The 18300-nt window shown below is 52.3% G+C and overlaps 1 protein-coding gene across 6 annotated transcripts; it reads left to right on the top strand.

The window, feature by feature from the left end:
* The first annotated feature begins 5881 nt into the window (after positions 1-5881).
* Positions 5882-16629, top strand: FKBP8 (FKBP prolyl isomerase 8). Of its 6 annotated transcripts, none has more exons than XM_032412457.1 (9): positions 5882-5904; positions 7677-7996; positions 11157-11326; positions 11517-11605; positions 11891-12108; positions 12746-12918; positions 14939-15016; positions 15534-15665; positions 16098-16629. In XM_032412457.1, exons 2-9 carry the CDS (start codon positions 7702-7704, stop codon positions 16182-16184), a joined length of 1242 nt encoding a protein of 413 aa, XP_032268348.1. In that variant the 5' UTR covers positions 5882-5904; positions 7677-7701; the 3' UTR covers positions 16185-16629. The 6 variants fall into 6 exon arrangements, with proteins under 6 accessions (XP_032268348.1, XP_032268347.1, XP_032268350.1 ...); XM_032412456.1 differs by having other exon boundaries at positions 11888-12108; XM_032412459.1 differs by lacking the exon at positions 5882-5904 and adding an exon at positions 6191-6263 and having other exon boundaries at positions 11888-12108.
* The last annotated feature ends 1671 nt before the right edge of the window (positions 16630-18300 follow it).

The raw sequence follows: 18300 nt of genomic DNA, 5'->3' as shown, positions 1-18300 counted from the left end.
GATGGTAAGACTGAGGTTCAGCAAGGGCAGGTACTCCCTCAAGGTCATGCAGTGCTCAAGTGGCCTGTGCTTGACCCAGAGCCAGACATCCTGTTTTCTAGGTTGGGAATCAGATTCATCCAGTCCCTGCTTCGCTTTTGGTGACCTTTCTCTGGTCCAGGATCCCATCCAGGAAGGATCCCGTGTTACGTTTAGTCATGTATCCTTAGTCTCCACTTGGTGACAGTTCCTCAGTCTTTCCTAATCTTTTATGACCTTAATACTTTTGAAGATCAGTGCTGGTTTTGTAGACAACTCATCAGTATGGGTTTGTCCAATGTTTCCTCATGATTAGACTGAAGTTTCTCACTTTTGGCAGGAATCCCACAGAAGTGATGTTGTGTCCTTCTCAATACGTCATATCTGGAGTCACAGGATACTAATGTGTCTCATTATTGGTGATGTTGACTTTGGTTACTTGCTTAAGGCAGTGTCTGCCAGTTTCTCAACTGTTAAGTTCCCCTTTCCCCTTTGCAATAAGTATTTTATGGGGAGATACCTTAAGAGACCATGCAAATACCCTAGCTTTTTAAAAAAAATTTTTTTTTTTTTAAGATTTTATTTATTTGACAGAGAGATAGAGCCAGAGAGCACAAGCGGGGGTGGGGTGGGGGAGAGGGAGAGGGGCAGAGGGAAAAGGAGAAGCAGGCTCCATGCCAGGATTCTGGGATCTTGACCAAAGCCAAAGGCAGACCCTTAATTGACTGAGCCACCCAGGCGCCCTGCTTTTTTTTTTAAACATATATTCACCCACTAGTTTTAGTATCCATCCATGGCTCTTGCCAGCAAAAATTACTATGGTGATTTTCTGTTTATTAATTAATTATTAATTGGAATTCTATTGTAAAGAGCTGTCCATTCTTCTCTAGTTATGCATTTATTCAAGTATTTATATCACTATGAACTCATGAGCATTTATTTTATTCTGTGGGTTACAATAATTTCTTTTTTCTTCTTTTTTTTATGTAGGCTTCATGCCCAACATGGGACTTGAACTCACAACCTGAGCTCAAGAGTCACATGCTCTATGGCTCTGAGCCAGCCAGCGCCCCTACAATTAATTCATTACTTACTTTGCTGCCAATTACTTACTTTGCTGCTGAGCTCAAGAGTCACATGCTCTATGGCTCTGAGCCAGCCAGTGCCCCTACAATTAATTCATTACTTACTTTGCTGCCAATTTAGGTTAGCTTCTATGTTCTTTTAATATGTCTCCGTCTTTGGGGCACCTGGGTGGCTCAGTTGGTTAAGTATCCGACTCTTGATTTCAGCTCAGGTCGTGATGTCAGGGTCGTGGGATAGGGCTCCATGCTCAGTAGGGAGTCTGCTTGAGATTCTCTCCCTTTCTCCTCGAAAAAAAAAAATTTTTTTTTTTAAATATGTCTTCATCGGGGCGCCTGGGTGGCTCAGTTGGTTAAGCAACTGCTTTTGGCTCAGGTCATGATCTCAGGGTCCTGGGATTGAGCCCCGCATCGGGCTCCCTGCTCGGCGGGAAGCCTGCTTCTCCGTCTCCCACTCTGCCTGCTTGTGCTCCCTCTCTCGCTGTCTCTCTGTCAAATAAATAAATAAAATCTTAAAAAATATATGTCTTCATCTTTCTCTGAGAACTTCCTTACTTTTAGCACTACAAGATGTTCCATGCTTGGTTTGGAATATCCCTGGAATCAGCCATTTCTCCAGGGAGCCTGGTTCCTTGTCTTGGAGAATGGTCTTGAGAAACTAAGATCTGGCTGCTGGGTGTGCTCACTGCTACTGGGGTATCATTGCTCAGAGATCCTCTCAGCAGTAAGAGTTAGAAAATACTGATATGTATACTAACCAATGCATACACATTTATATTTACTTCTATATCTGTTCTCTTTTATATACACTGAAAACCATGACTTCATAATGATACAAAGATGCACTTTAAGTGAGGTAATTCAAGTTAAATGCATGAACAAAATGGCAAATAGTACTTGCTCAATAAATGTTAGCAATTATCATTAGTTATTGAGGTCTTATGATGTGTGTATGTTATATATTATGCATCTAATTTTTCTAGGTCTCAGTTTATTAACTATGAGTGATCACGGCATCTGCCTCTTAATGTGGTTGACAGCTTGGAAGATACACACGTGCCCTTGGGTACATGGAAGACTCTTTAGGAGCCCTGAAATTGGACAAACCTGAGTTCTAATTCCAGCTCTGTCACATCCTAGCTGAGTGGACTTGGGCAAATGGCTTAGCCTTATAAAATCATACAGATTAATTCCTTACAATAAGGCTTGGCCCACTATAAGCCCTCCATAAACTGAGGGTAAAGTATTATTATTCCCAGATTCTGTTGCCTTCATTCATTGAAAAGTTAATGAGGACCAGGATTCTTATATATTTAGTTCAGAAGTTTTAAAAATTGTTCAGTAAACCCTCTAGGCACTTCCTCTGGATGTGGCCCATATTGTGGGGATCCAGAGAGTACTTAGTCCCTGCCTAGCCCTGGAGGATGAAAGGAGACAGGGTCTGACACAGACAATCCCAGTACCAAAGGGAACAATGCAGGGCTATAGAGAGGAGAGATGCAAGCCTGGAGGAACCTGAAGAGTGGGGTATGAGGACTCATTTGGGGGCAAGGAAGCAGGTACATCTGGATGGGGTTTTGGGATAGGATTAGGAGTTTTCTCGGTGCTGACAATCATTCAGGACTGAGAGAATCACAGGAGCAAAGGCAGGATGGTGGGAAAGCACACAGCGTGCATTTGATTTCTGGAAGAATTGTGGAGCTCTGTGAGTCAGGCAGCAGCCAGTGCTGAGGGAAGAGCCTGGGTGGGGAATGCTGGGAACCATGGCTCTTGTCTGCAGACTGCAGCAGAAGAGGCCCAGGCTGGAAAAACCAAGCTTTTCAATGGGTCCCTCGGGTTCTGTTGGGAGCCTGGAAACATTTATGAGGGTCCTGGAAGGGATGAAGGCTTCAAGTCAAGGCTAAAAGGGACTTGGTTGGCCCTGAATGTTTTGTGAAGAGTGGAGTAGAGACAAGAAAATATTTTTCTCCTTTTTGTGTTCAAGGGAGAGGGTGAAAAGTGATGGGAACACTCAGACCAGTGATGGGGACGTTGTCGGGGGAGGCCCAAGTCTGGGGACTGGAAGCCGCTCTCTGCCACTTTTTTCTTTTTTTTTTTTTTTTGACAGAGAGAGACACAGCGAGAGAGAGAACACAAGCCGGGGAGTGGGAGAGGGAGAAGCAGGCTTCCTGTGGAGCAGGGAGCCTGATGCGGGGCTGGAGCCCAATGCGGGGCTCGATCCCAGGACCCTGGGATCATGACCTGAGCCGAAGGCAGACGCTTAACGACTGAGCCACCCAGGTGCCACTCTCTGCCACTTTTTAAGTTTTATTTCCTATTTAGTGCTCATCACAGCTGCAATTAGGTACTTACCTGAATCATTGTGCAATATCCAGCTCCCTAGGTGAAATAAAAGCTCAATAGGGGAAGAGACCTGACCTATATTGTTTTTCATCACTGTGACCTTGAACAAGGCAATTTCTTTGTGCCTCAGTTTCCCCATCTGTAAGATGAGGATAGTCTTACCAAAAAACATGCATCCAATCCTAAAGAAGGCAAGAAAAGAGAGAGAAAAGGAGCACAGAGCAGGTGAGTCAGAGAAAAAACACACAGGAAGTCAAATTTAAGTCCAAATAGGTCCATAATTATATTAAATGTAAATAGGCCAAATGCCCCAGTTAAAAGACAAAAATGGGCAGACTAGATCAAAAAGCAAAACTCAATTCTGTGCTGCTTACAAGAGACACACATACAATGTAAGGATACAGAGAGATGGAAGGTAAAGGTTGCAAAAGGATGGTGCATTTAAAAAATGAGCCAAGGGATGCCTGGGTGGCTCAGTCAGTTGGGCACCTGCCTTTGGCTGGGGTCATGGTCCCGGGTGTCCTGGGATCCAGTCCCGTGTTGGGCTCCTTGCTCAGCAGGGAGCCTGCTTCTCCCTCTGCCTGCTGCCTCCCTGCTTGTGTGCGCGCTCTAACAAAAAAATAAATATAATCTTTAAAAAAATGAGCCAATGGGGCGCCGGGGTGGCTCAGCCGTTAAGCGTCTGCCTTCAGCTCAGGTCATGATCCCAGGGACCTGGGATCAAGCCCCACATCGGGCTCCCTGCTCGGCGGGGAGTCTGCTTCTCCCTCTCCCACTCCCCCTGCTTGTGTTCCTGTTCTCGCTAACTCTCTCTCTGTCAAATAAATAAATAAAATCTTAAAAAAATAAAATAAAATAAAAAATAAAAATAAAAAAATGAGCCAAAAGAGAACAGATGTGCCATCTTAATATCAAAGTCCATCCAAGGCAAGAAACATTGAAATAAAGAGGAGCACATCATAACAATAAAAAGTCTAGTTCACCAGGAAACTGACAATCACAATACCATGCAGTCAATGACATGGTCTCCAAATATCAGAGCATTTGTTTCACAAGGCTGATGCGAGGATTAAATACATGTGAATGTTTGCCTTCACCTCTGATGAGTGTCGGCCATTACTATTAGTGTTGCAATAGTTGCTGTTATCAGTTTACATTTAACTTAGTTATTTACTTATTAGTATCCTTGTTTATTATAGTTCTTCCAGCCCTTATAACAGAGGTGGGGCTGGATTGGTAAGAGACTCCACTGTGCAGATGAAAACACTGAGGTTCAGAGATGGACAGGGAGTAGTCCAAGTCCCTCAGAACCAGCACTGGCCCAGGGGTTATTTGATGTTCTTTCCCAGGATATTTCTCACATATCTTCACCAGCCTAGCACCTCTCTGGCTGGCTAGCCTGCCTTCCTTCCAACCACAGTGATTTCCCTGAATTCCCCCCACCTCCTCTCCTTTTGTGCCAGTCACTGTGTAGGCTCCAGTGTTAAAACAATGACAAACAGACCCTTCCCAGACTATGGGGTTTTTCCAATCTAGTGGGCAAAGCACAGGTAAGTCAAATAATGGCACAGACATAAAATCAGTTATGAAGTGAAGGTTCATCAAGCTAAAAGGACAGCCAATCAGGCTTTGCCTTGGGGAGGTCAGGGAGAGCTTCCTGTAGGAGGTGACCTTGGAAGGAGCACCAGTCTGAAAAGTTAGTTACTTCCAAAACCAGTTACCTACTCCAGTGTTAGCTACCTCCAATAGGCAGTGACTCATTCGTTTGTTCATTCATTCATTCATTCATTCATTCATTCATTCATTCAATTATTCATTTATTGAACTCCCATACCGTAGGTGCTAGGCATCACTCAAGGATGCAGTGGGGACAAAACAGGCAAAATTCTTTCCAGGTGGAGCAGAGTGGGATAAAGGGAGAGAAGCAAAAGAATGAACGAGATCATTCTGTAAATGGGTAACTCCTGGGAAGGAAATAAAATAGAAAGAGGGAAGAGTAAGTGTCCCCCCCCCTTTTCAAAACAAGATCCATAAAAACCCAACTAATCGAAGCTGCCACCTTCTCCCGAGGCCATGGGTACCTTATCACCCTCTGGCAGAGGGTGCAGGGAGGAGAAACTCTTTCCAGCAGCCCTGCTTGCTCAGTCGCTCACCTAACCATTGAGTTTCTTCTCTATGCAAAAGACAACCTTTCGGGGATTAGACGGACCACGCGAGGGGCGGGGGTTCTGTGTGCCCTTGGGTGATCGCTTCCCCTCGAGACCTTGGGTCCACATCTGTAATTAGGGCTTAAGGATGGGTTATCCAGCAGTCCCAGAGCTGCACTGACGGTCAAGTCTGAGCTCCTTAAGGAAATACCTTTTAGGGCTGTCCTCCCAAAAGCCCCCCAAGGTGAGAGTGCGTGGACGGGAGTGTTTATCCCCATTTCGCAGATGAGCAAGGTGAAGCTCACACGGGAACGGTGAGTCCCGATAGGCAGCGAGGCGCGGATTGGCGAAGAGACTCCAGTCCGGAGACCCCGGCCCCTGCCCCTACCCCTTCCCCCGCCCCTGTCCCTACCCCTTCCCCCGCCCCTGCCTCCGCCCCCGCCCCCGCTCCGGGTGGCGCTGCAGCTTCTGCCCCTTTAAGAACGCCCCGCGGAAACAAGCAGGAAGGGGGCGGTGCTTGCTCCCGAGACGGATGTGCGCACGGACCAATGGCTGCTGCAGTCGCAGGAGCGGCGGCCAATTGGCGCGGTGGGGGCGGGACCGGGCGCCCGAGCCTGGTTCCCGAGGCGCGGCGGCCGCGGCTGGGGGCGGGGAGGGGGGCGCAGGACCCCAGGTGGGGGTCCCGGAGCCGGAGGCACGTGTCCCGGGGCGCCGGCAGGGTTGCGCCGGCTGGGGGCGCTGCCCAGGCCTGGGCTGGTCTGGGTGCTGGGGCGATGGGGGCTGGGGCCAATGGGCGGGGCCAAGGGCCGCGGGGGGAGGCGAGCCCGGGGGCGCGGAGGGTCGGAGTGCTAGAGGGGGCGCGGCCGAGCGCGGGCGGCCGGGGGTGGGAACCAAAGGGGACTGAGGGGAGTGGGTGGGGTCGGTGCTGGCAGAGAAGTGCAGGGCCGGGGGCCCCGAGGGGTGCGGGGGGTCGGGGGCCCCAGACTGGTGGCGTCAGACAGGCATGAGGCGTTGGGGGCCTGGGTGGGAGGTTGACGGAGAGCCAGGCCGGGGCGGGGGGGCGTCTGGAGGGCGTAGGGTGTTAGGCTATCGGGAGAGGGGCGTCTGGGGACATCAGGGTGTTTACGGGTCGACTGAGTGGCTGTGGGGGGGAGCTGGCCCGGGCTGGGGGCGGTAGTTGGGGGAGGGGGGAGGGGGAGTTATGCGGGCGCAGGGGATTGTGGGGGTGGGGGCTGGGAGGGTCTCAGAAAATGGGGCCAGAGCCTGGAAGGAGCAGGCAGGTGAGGGTTAGGGAGGAGATGCTGTGGGTTAGAATGAAGGCTAGGCTCTACCACCTCCGAGCTTGGGTCCTGGGGGGGGGGGGGGGGGGGGCAGTTGTTCAAGCCAGAGGAGGAGGCTGTAGAATGCTGTGGGGGTCTTGACCACTCCTGTAAAGGAGGCTACTTTGAGAGAGTGATCAGGAGGCTTCAGGAGAGGAGAAAGGGCTCCCAGGGAAGGCTTTAGGCCAGGGTCCTTGGTGTTGGGGAGTGGTATTAGATTCAGGGTATGGGAAGAAAAGCCTTGGGATTTCTAGTGGCAACCCTTAGGAGAAGGGGCAGCTGGAGATAGGGAGTCCTGTTAAAGATTCAATTCCCTTTGGGCTCTAAAAATAGATTTCCTGAGACTTCAGTCACCCTAAAAAAAAAATCCTGGCACCCCCTCTGGGCATTTAATCTGATAAAGCCCCAGGTTCAAATTCTGTCCCTGGAGTTGCCTTGCTATGTGACCTTGGGCAAATACCTTTGCCCCTCTGGGCCTCAATTTCCTTTTCTGTAAAATACGGAGGGGGGGCTGTTTCCTACTTCTCTGGGTATTTGTAAAAACTAAAAAAATAATTAGCTGTAAAACAGCTTACATTGTTTGAAACTGACTGATCCCCAGGGTTTGATGTGTGGGGCAAGCCTGGGTTGTTCTTTACCCCCTGTATAGATGAGGAAATTAAGGCCTGGTGCCCCTAAGTCACACAGCAGGTGATAGGCTGTGTGGTGAATGGATGCAGAGGAGAATTTGAGGGTGGGATTCTTACCCCATCAATTCCCCCTACCAGGGCCAATTCCCGTCCCCCCAGCAGCATGGCATCCTGTGCTGAGCCCTCTGCCTCAGGGCCTGAGCCCACTGCCCCACCGCCTGCTGGGGTCCCACCACTTGAGGACTTCGAGGTGCTGGATGGGGTGGAAGACGCAGAGGGAGAGGAGGAGGAGGAAGAGGAGGAAGAAGACCTGAGTGAGCTGCCACCACTTGAAGACGTGGGGCAGCCTCCACTGGAGGAGGCTGAGCAGCCTGGGGCCCTGGCCCGAGAGTTCCTGGCCGCCATGGAGCCTGAGCCCGAGCCCGCCCCAGCCCCGGATGAGTGGCTGGACATCCTGGGTAAGGAGCAGGGGTGGCTTGGGTTGACCCACATGGCCCGGACAGCTCAGGTTCAGGAATGACGTTGGCCTAGGCCCTCTTCTCCCCTGAGCCTCATTTCCCCCTCTCTGCTATGCAGTAGGTTGGAAGTAAAACATGTAACCACGGTGATCGCGCGCCACAGGCAACTGGTTGAGACACTTCATATCTTTCATTGTCACATGCACACACGCACACGCACGTCGTGTTATGTCCCTGTTTCCCAGAGCTGCTAAGAGCAGCTCAGAGAGGCTGAGTCACCTGCCCAGGGCCACACAGCCAGTATGCCAGGTGCTGGCAGCTCCTAACCCCCCCTATTGCTTTTTTGGCGTTTGTCTGACAAGTGCCTGTCCCCTGAAAATGTGTTCAGGGGTCAAATAGGTCTGGAGAACATCCCATTTTGTTCAATCCTCTGCCTGGCTCATAGCATGCATTAGCATTGTGACTGTTCAGAGAAGTCCTACAAGAAAGAAACTAGGGGAACCCACACACGTGCCCCACCATGTACCCCATGATAGCGACTCTGGAAACTAAAGAAACATATTGCTACTGGTACTGTTATCTAGTATATTAAATAACGTTAGTATCTGCTAATAAATGTGGTAGTGAAACGTCATTAGTCAGATCACGGATACTGATACTGAAGCAATAGTATCAAGTAATCCTGATTTGATAATGCAGAATTGTTACTATTATCATCTCTACTGTTGATGGAAACGTTACTTCTTTTTTTTTTTTTTTTAAAGATTTCATTTATTTATTTGAGAGAGAGAATGAGATAGACAGAGAGCCTGAGAGGGGGAGGGTCAGAGGGAGAAGCAGACTCCCTGCTGAGCAGGGAGCCTGATGCGGGACTCAATCCGGGGACTCCAGGATCACGACCTGAGCCGAAGGCAGTCGCTTAACCGACTGAGCTACCCAGGCGCCCCGAAACGTTACTTCTAAAAATAACACCAGGTTGGGGTGCCTGGGCGGCTCAGTCGGGTCGGTTAAGTGTCTGCCTTTAGCTCAGGTCATGATCTCAGGATCCTGGGATCGAGTCCCGCATTGGGCTCTCTGCTTCTCCCTCTCCATCTGCCTCTTCCTCAGCTCATGCTCTCTCTCATTCTCTCTCTCTCAAATAAATAAATAAATATAATATTAAAAAAATAAAAATAATACTAGCACTGGGTGTGTGCCAGGCCTGTGCATCATATTTTAGCCTCACAACAACCCTGTGATGTAATTCTTACCATGTCCCCATCTTCTTTTTTAAGATTTCATTTATTTGAGAGAGAGCGAGCACACGATAGGGGAGAGGGTCAGAGGGAAAAGCAGATAAGGGGCTCGATCCCGGGACTCCGGGATCATGACCCAGGCCCGAGGCAGATGCTTAACCAACTGAGCCACCCAGGTGCCGCACCATATCCCCATCTTGTAGATGAGGGAACTGAGGCACAGAGAAGTGGAGGTGCTTGCCCAACAGACAGCCTCCTTTGCCGTATTAGAATTTGGGAAGCTCTTCTTTACTGATATTAAGAACTGCCCTGCTTCCCCTCTGAGCACGAACCTGACTCCATTTATATTTGAGCCAGCTGTTTTCTGAGGTCAGAATTTGGGCTTCTGAACAAGGAAACTGAGGCCTTGAGAGGGTACGTGATTTGCCCAGAGTCTACCGCGATAAGAGGCAGTGCCTGGTTGTAATCCTACCAGCACATCCACCATCCGTGCCCAGAAACTTAGAGACACAGGGTTTCCTAGGGAACCACTGATCTGAGACTGGATATGAGGCATGTACAAGTTGGGGAACAGTACAGAAATTTGGAACATTCTAGAATATTCCAGAATATTTATAGATATTTCCCTGTTCCTCAACTTTAGTCAAAGGTCCATTCGGAATTATGGTATATTCCAAACTGGGGGAATAATATGGAATCCAGGTAAATGTCGGGAATATGGATGACTGCAGTCATCAGTCTGATGGGCCTCACAGGTGTAAGCCCTCAATTGCCTCAGTGGTGGTCATGGGATGACAGTGGCTGTTTTTGTTGTGGGGGTTCCTTGAGTGGATTTGTGAGGGTGCTGGGCCTCATAGCTGCTCAGTAGCTGTTGGCCGTGGCCATTTGGCCATTTCTGTGATTGCTTGGGGCTTGGAGGAAAACATGGGCTGTGGGCCCATCAGGGGGACTGTTGCTTATAGGTCCTCTGGCTGCTTAACTTTGAAATGTGATGTGGTACTTTGGTAGGGACACCTGGTGTCACAGATACTCTGTTAACCAAGCAAACTGCTCACTCGGTGTCACCAGGGTTCTCCCTGATGACCCCATTTCATGGCTAGGTAAATTGAGGCTCAAATGTTGAAGGGCTGAATTGGAACCTGGAGAGGGAGTGGAGGGTGGCTCCAGAGTCTCTTGCTTGAGCATCCCTGCCAGCCTGACTCTGCTGGGCAGGATGACTTTTCTTAGCTCTTTGCCCTGAGTCTTAATTTTCTTTCTTTTTTTTTTTTTTTAAGATTTTGTTTATTTATTTGTCAGAGAAGGGGAAGGTGTACGTGCAATAAGGGGGAGTGGCAGGCAGAGGGAGAAGCAGGCTCCCTGCTGAGCAAGGAGCCCAATGTGGGACTCGATCCCAGGGCCCCAGGATCATGACCTGAGCCGAAGGCAGACGCTTAACCGACTAAGCCACCCAGGCGTCCCAAGTCTTAATTTTCTTTTTTTTTCAAAGATTTTTTTTTTTTTTTTTAAAGATTTTATTTATTTATTTGAGACAGAGAGAATGAGAGAGAGCACATGAGAGGGGGGAGGGTCAGAGGGAGAAGCAGACTCCCTGCCGAGCAGGGAGCCCGATGCGGGACTCGATCCAGGGACTCCAGGATCATGACCTGAGCCGAAGGCAGTTGCTTAACCAACTGAGCCACCCAGGTGCCCCAAGTCTTAATTTTCTTAACATAATGGTCAGACGGGCCATTATCGTCACTCCTCAAATTGATCCTTTCATGCCTAGTGTCCAGACAGGGACAGTCCCAGGGGCATGGGATCACTTACCCAGTAAGTGGCAGAACAGTTGTTTGAGGCTCAGCTGGGTGCTGGGAGAGGGGTGCTTGGGGAGCAGGCACCCGTCTGACCTGCCCAGTGACAGGCTGCTTGTCCCTGGTCCCCGGCAGGGAACGGGCTGTTACGGAAGAAGACGCTGGTCCCAGGCCCACCCGGCTCGAGCCGCCCAGCTAAAGGCCAGGTAGTCACTGTGCAGCTGCAGACCTCGCTGGAGAATGGCACTCGGGTGCAGGAAGAGCCAGAGCTGGTGTTCACCCTGGGTGACTGCGACGTCATCCAGGTGGGAGGGCGCGAGGGGCCTGGCAGCTGGCCTGGGGCTGACTGGAGGAGGCCCGTTGGGGGGGGGGGGGGGTGGGGGTGGCGGGGGGGGGGGGGGGGGGGGGGGGGGTAAGGCGGGGTGGGGTCAGAGCGGGCATGGCATTGCTCCTCTGTACCTGAGCCTGCCTGACCCTCTTGCCCCACATACCCAGGCCCTGGATCTCAGCGTTCCGCTCATGGATGTGGGGGAGACAGCTATGGTCACTGCTGATTCCAAGTACTGCTATGGCCCCCAGGGCAGGTGAGAACCTGTTACCAGCAGGGTCCCCACGAGGGACCCCTTTGCTTACCAATTTTATAGAAAAAGAAACTGAGACTTAGGGACGGGAAGTCACTCACCAAGTCAGGTAGCTCATGGGTGGCAAGGTACTTCCCTTCCGTTTTACTGAGGAGGGGGTGACAGTGGGGCCAGCTCCCAAGCCTTGAGCCTTCCCCCCCCCCCGCTCCCTAGCCAACCCAGTGTGTCTAGGGTTCATTCATGGTGGTCGCTGGGTCTGAGTGCTGCTCTTGCCCCATCCCCCAGCAGGAGCCCATACATCCCCCCACACGCGGCCCTGTGCCTGGAGGTGACCCTGAAGACTGCCGTGGATGGGCCTGACCTGGAAATGCTCACAGGGCAGGAGCGTGTGGCTCTGGCCAACCGGAAGCGGGAGTGTGGCAATGCCCACTACCAGCGGGCCGACTTCGTGTTGGCTGCCAATTCCTACGACCTCGCCATCAAGGCCATCACCTCTAGCGCCAAAGGTGACTGCCAAGTCAAATGTGCCGGCCCCTGCAAAGGCATCCACTAGTGCCAGAAACATCCAGCCACAGAGGGACTCAGACTCAGAATGTTCTAGAATATTCCAGAATATGGATAGATGTTCAACTATTCCTGCCTTTAGGCTAGAGTCCACTGTAGAGTTATGGTGTGTCTCCGATCAACGGAATGTTACAGAACGCAGGTAGATGTTGGAATGTGGGTGACCATAGACCACGTCAGTCCATGTGCCCTGTGGTTAAGCCTTCGCATTGCTTAGGCTCCATCTTACAGACTACTTAGGAGTGCCCTGAGGATGGGCTGGTCTTGGCCTGTGTTAGAGATAGGGAAACTGAGACCAGAGAGGCTTGAGGTCCTCTGAGGAATAGATGGTGGAGGCCCTGCCCCTGGGAATTTAGAGCCCCTTTCTCTCCAGTCTCTTGGGACTGGGGTACTCAGAGGCCCTCCCCACTCAGTCTCCTCTGCCACCAGGTACAGAGGGAGTGGGCCTTGGCCTGGGTCACACAGTGTGTGGGGCGCCTTTCCCTGGGTTAGAGGGTGGCCGGCCCGCTACAGATGGGCGGCTGTGGGGTGCTGGCAGCATGGTAACCACGGCCACGGTTGAGCGCCATCCCCCCACAGTGGACATGACATTCGAGGAGGAGGAGCAGCTCCTGCAGCTGAAGGTGAAATGTCTGAACAACCTGGCAGCCTCACAGCTGAAGCTGGACCACTACCGCGCCGCTCTGCGCTCCTGCAGCCTCGTGCTGGAGCACCAGCCCGACAACATCAAGGCTCTCTTTCGCAAGGGCAAGGTGAGCTGCGGGCTGCAGGTGGATGGACCACAAGCCGTGGGCAGATGGTATGCATAAGCTACAGGTGGGCAGGCTAATTCCCCCCAGCCAGTGCAGCGGGGCTGGTTCCAAACTCTGGGTTTGAGACGGGCATGGGCATCAACCAGCCAAGCTCTCTGGGGTACAGGTGGGGAAACTGAGTCCCAGACAGGTGCTGGGGTGTGGTCTGGATCATAGCAATTCATTGACTGAGGCCAGACTTGATCCCTAGGTCTTAGGTTCCCTCTTATCCCTGACATTGCTCTGTGGCCCTTTGGTGACTGCTCCTTGCATATAACCAACCCTCCACGGTTCACATGTCCCTCGGAGTAAAAAGCCAAGTCCTCATTGCAGCCCTTGGGGCTCTGAGTCATCTGGTCCTCCCGCCATCACCTTCCACCTCTCCTCTTCCTTCTCTCCATCCTGCTCAGCTTCCTCACTGCTTGCTGCCCAGGTCAGGGCTGTTCCCATCCTAGGGACATTGCACAGGCTTGCCCTCTGCCTGAAACTTTCACACCCCAGACTCCCCTCCCCTCCCCCCATGGGTCCCTCTTTCACCTCCTTCAGATCTTTGCTCTGATGTCACCTCCTCAGGAAGCTCTCCCTGCCACACCCACCTGACCCCCTGCTTTGTCTTCATGTTTTCCGTGTTGCTGTCAGCACAGGCAGGTGTCATCGTGGCTGTTGTGTCCCTTACTAGAAGCTGGAGATTTTGTCTCTTTCACTCCTTGGTAAATCTCTAGCCCTGCAAACAGGGCCAGGTACACAGTGGGTGCCCAGTAAGTGCTGTGGAATGTAGGGATGAATTTGGCTTGTGTAGACTTGACTGTAATTGCTTTTGTCCCCATCTCTGTTCATCCCCACCCTTGTGTGTGTGTGTGTGTGTGTGTGTGTGCACGTGTGCGCGTGTGCCGTATGTGTGTGTTGGGGAGAGAGGTTCAGCACCTTCTGGCAGTAAACTGAGGATGAGACAGAAGCAAATGGCGGGTCACATAGCCTGTTTATGAGAAGCATGAGCAGGGCCTCCCTCCAACCAGCATTTTTTTTAGCACTTGTATGTAGGATTCTGTGTAGAAGCTTGGGAAGAAGATGCTGTCTATTTTTTAGGGGTCTATAATCCCGTTGGGGGCAGTGGGATTGTCTGCTCATGTAGTCTCACACACGTTTATATCTGCTGGTTGTAGGCGACAGAAACCTATTCAAACATATTCAAGCAAGAGGAGGAATTAATAACTTGTGGAACTGCCAAGTATGGGAGGTTGGCTTCAGGCATGGCTGGATCCAGGCGTTAGCAATGTTGTAGGGATGCTGTGCCTGTCTGCTGTGGGTTTTTCCCTCAGGGTGACCAAGATGCTTCTTCCTTTTCCCTCAGAAGTTCAAGGCTGGGGTGCCTGGGTGGCTCAGTCATTAAGCGTCTGCCTTTGGCTCAGGTCATGATCCCAGGGTCCTGGGATCGAGCCCCGCATCGGGCTCCCTGCTCAGCGGGAAGCCTGCTTCTCCCTCTCCCACTCCGCCTGCTTGTGTTCCCTCTTTCGCTGTCTCTTTCTGTCAAATAAATAAATAAAATCTTTAAAAAAAAAAAGTTCAAGGCTTCCATCCTCCCCACTTAGTATCTGGTCTCTCAGTGATACCAGCATAGTTCAGATGGATCTCATTGGCTGGCTCTGAATCATTCACTGTAGTCAAAGCTTTGGAAATGCTCATTTGGCTTCTTGAGCCAGTTAGGGTAGCAAGGGAGGAGGTGAGGCCAGCACCTAGGTTTCCTGCAAAGTCTGAGACAGACATGCAGGGGAGGGAGCAGACTGGGACACTGAGCCTAGTGGGGTGCTTATGTAGTCTGAGGGCTCGGGAACAGCATAAAGGTGGCTGGATCCCTGGGGTGATTGTTGGTGATAGATTTGGGACTGGTCGGGGTGGCCAGGAGCCTGGCAGGGCTGGGCGTTTTGAAGAAGATCCTGGTGCATTGTAGTTCCAGAGTGATGCCATCCATTTCCTCCCACAGGTGCTGGCCCAGCAAGGGGAATACAGTGAGGCCATCCCCATTCTGAGGGCAGCCCTGAAGCTGGAACCTTCCAACAAGGTGAGCAGAAAGGAGGCAACCTTGGGACTTGCCCTGCCCGCCTTTCTGAGAAGTCATCCTGTGATCTTTGCCTTGTCCTTCTTGCTGTGGCTCTTCCTATCGTGTTCCAGCCTGGGCAGTGACAGGGAGGGGGTGGGTGGCTGAAGAGTCCCAGCCAGCTTGCTGAGACCCTCATGACCCCTGCATAGGTGGTCTGGGCTCACCCCTCCCCCACAGGGATCCCAGAGGCCAAGGGTGCCACCAACGTGGCCAGGTCAGTGTCCTCAGCTTTTCTACCAAAATCTTCCTCTCTCCTGGCCACCTTGTGCTCTTCCCCATCCACTGGTTACCTAGGGGGATAGAGATGGCAGCCCCCACTTTGCTGATGCCCAGAGAGGGGCAGATGGAACTTTTGTGTCCCAGTGGCCCTAACCCCAAAGTGCCCAGGGGCCCCAGAAGGGCAGAGCATCAGAAATGATGGTCAGGTTCGCTGCTGCCGCTGCGTGTTCTTAGCCCAGCTGACACCCACCTCTTGCAGACGATCCACGCAGAGCTTTCAAAACTGGTGAAGAAGCATGCGGCCCAGAGGAGCACAGAGACCGCCCTGTACCGGAAAATGCTGGGGAACCCCAGCCGGCTGCCTGCCAAGTGTCCTGGCAAGGGTGCCTGGGTGAGCTGGGGCTGGCAGGCACAGGGATGCAACCAGAGGAGGGGCAGGGGCTAAGGGCGGGGCATGCCACCCAGAAGGAGTTTCTTCATTTTGCAAGCATTGATGTCCCTGTCAGCTGGGCTGTGTTGGACCATGTTGGGGACACAGAAGCCTCAGCCCTGTGCAACCAGGGCTAGAGCAGAAGATGGAACACAACCTGGAGGGCTCAGGGTGGGGAGTGATAGCTCTTTCAGAGGGCAAGGGGAGGTGTTCTAGAACAGAGGACACTTGGCTTGAGTTTTGATGTATGAATAGGAGTTTGCCAGAAGGTGGAAAAGGCATTGTCAGGCAGTGGTTTGCTGGGAGGCCTGTTTGGGCCATGTTGGTAGCTGAAGCCCGCGGTATCGGTCTTGACCGCCCTCCAGCCTTCTCTTCCCTCCCCTTTATCCACAGTCCATCCCCTGGAAGTGGCTGTTCGGGGCAACTGCTGTTGCCCTGGGGGGCGTGGCTCTCTCTGTGGTCATCGCTGCCAGGAACTGACCACCCAGGTGGCCACCACCCCCTCGCACACCATGGACCCCACCCCGCGCTCCCTAACTTCCCCAGGCTCCCTGTCCACTGCCCTGTCTGATCTAGCCCCCTCCTCTGGGGCAGGAGCAGTGAGGTGTGGGGGCCACGTGGCCCCAGTGAGCCAGGAGGGACTATGGCCCTATAGGAGGAAAGTGAGGCAGGGCCCGGGCTCCATGTCTAGCCCGGAGGGAGGGGGCCCTCATTCCTCCAGACCCAATTCCCATTCCCACCCCCACCCCCTTGGGTTAGGTCTCAACAGAGGCCGGCCTCAGTTTCTCCTTCCCAACAGGCCTGGGGGCAGCCCTTCCCCAACCCAGTCCCTGTCCAAGCGTCAACCCCCGCCCACACCGCCTGCTGCCCTCTGTCCAGGTTCTCCCTCCCACCCCTCCAGTGAAATAAAGCCTCCTACCCCGCACTCTGCCGCCTCCAGTCCCTTCTTCCACTGTCACTTGGGGCTGGGCCAGAGACAGCCTGTGTGACATGCAGGGTCATGCAGGACTAGAGCGGGGGGGTGTCTCCTCCCAGGCCACGGCAGACCTGCTTTACAAAGGGGGCAACAGAAGCCTGGAGAAGTGGGGCGATGCATTCAGGGTATACAGCCGGGCTCTGCTGGGGTTCACACCCAGTTATGCTGGTTACTCTACTTCTCTTGTCTCTTGTTGCCCCATCTGTGGATCCTGACAGGATCTAACTGGGGACAGTGCTGAGACCTGAGCGACCACAGGGGGCTGGCTGTACGGCAAGCAGACAGCCCCATGTCTGGGTAACAGCACAGCCAGTGCAAAGGCCCTGGAGCAGGATTGAGCCCGGTACGTTCAAGGTTGAGAAGAGTGTGTGGTCAGCAGAACTGGACCCTGTGGGGCCTCAGGGACTATGGGGAAGGGTTAGGCTTGGTTCTGGGAGTTCCTCTTGATCTCCTTTACTTCTTCCCCCAACCTGGGGCTGTAGGAGCTTCTCCCTTAAATGCTGCCCATGATCACAGCCAGAACAGGCAGAGCCAGTGGTCAGGCCTCTGCCAGCACAGCACCTGAAACCCTTCTCTTGGCTTCATCCTGCCTCTCCGGGAGAGGAGATCTCCAGGAATAGATCACCACCACAAGTATCTGTCCTGCACCTGTCCCCTAACAGCCGCGGGAGGGAAAGCCACTGGCCAGAGCCAGCCAGCAGAAGGTAGCCATTAGGCCTTGACCTTGCCTGCTCCAGGCCCCTGCTCTATGAGCCACCTGGATGACTCTCTGGGCACAGATCTGTGGGTGGCTTGAACCTGCTCCTTTCCACCATTCAGCCCTCTTAAGCTTATACTTTGTACTCAGACAGCGGGGGGCTTTGTGGGTGGTGCTGCGGTACGGGCTATGGGTTGGCCAGGCCTGGGGGGCCAGAGTCCTAGGTAGGACACCCCCTCTTTCCCTGGTCTTGCTGACCTCAGGCTGGAAAGCTGGCCTGAGTGGTGACCAGCGGGGCGGTGGGCTGGCAAGGGTGACTTCCTGGCCTGGGTTGTGAGGGTCATCGCTGCCGCTGATCGTGTGCTGGCGTGTCATTAGTCCACCAGGGACCCACGATGGCTTCATTCTGTGCCCATCCTTCGCATATTCTGGAGACAAGTCCTTTGTCAGATAGGTATATTATGAATATTTTTCCCATTCTGGAGCTCACTTTTCATTTTCTTAGAGCAGATGTTTTAAATTTTGAAGAAGTTCAGTTTATGTTTTTGTCAATATTTGCTAATCAGGTTTGTAGGGATTTTCTAGGCTTTCTTTTAAGTGGTTTATGGCTTCAGCTTTTCTATGGAGATCCATGATTCATTTTTAGTGAATGTTTGTATGCAGTGTGGGTTGGAGTTGAGGTTCATTTTCCAGATAGCCCATCCAGTTCTAGAAACATCTGTGGGGAAGACGTTCTTTTCCCTAGCAAGTTATTGTGGCAGTCTTGTTAGAAATCAGCTGATGACACATGTGTGAGTCCTCTGGCCTCTGTTCCATGCTCAGGATCTTTGTGTCCTTGGGGTCTCTGTGTCCTCTTCGTGGGTCTCACACTGGGTTCCATGCTGTCCTGAAGCCTGTAGCTTTTTAGTAATGCTGGAGTCAGG

This window comes from Phoca vitulina, unplaced genomic scaffold (genome assembly GCF_004348235.1).
Source record: "Phoca vitulina isolate PV1807 unplaced genomic scaffold, GSC_HSeal_1.0 scaffold13, whole genome shotgun sequence".
Classification (NCBI taxonomy): Eukaryota; Metazoa; Chordata; class Mammalia; order Carnivora; family Phocidae; genus Phoca; species Phoca vitulina.
The sequence above is the reverse complement of the archived record's forward strand: the minus strand, read 5'-3'. Positions and strand labels throughout refer to the sequence as shown.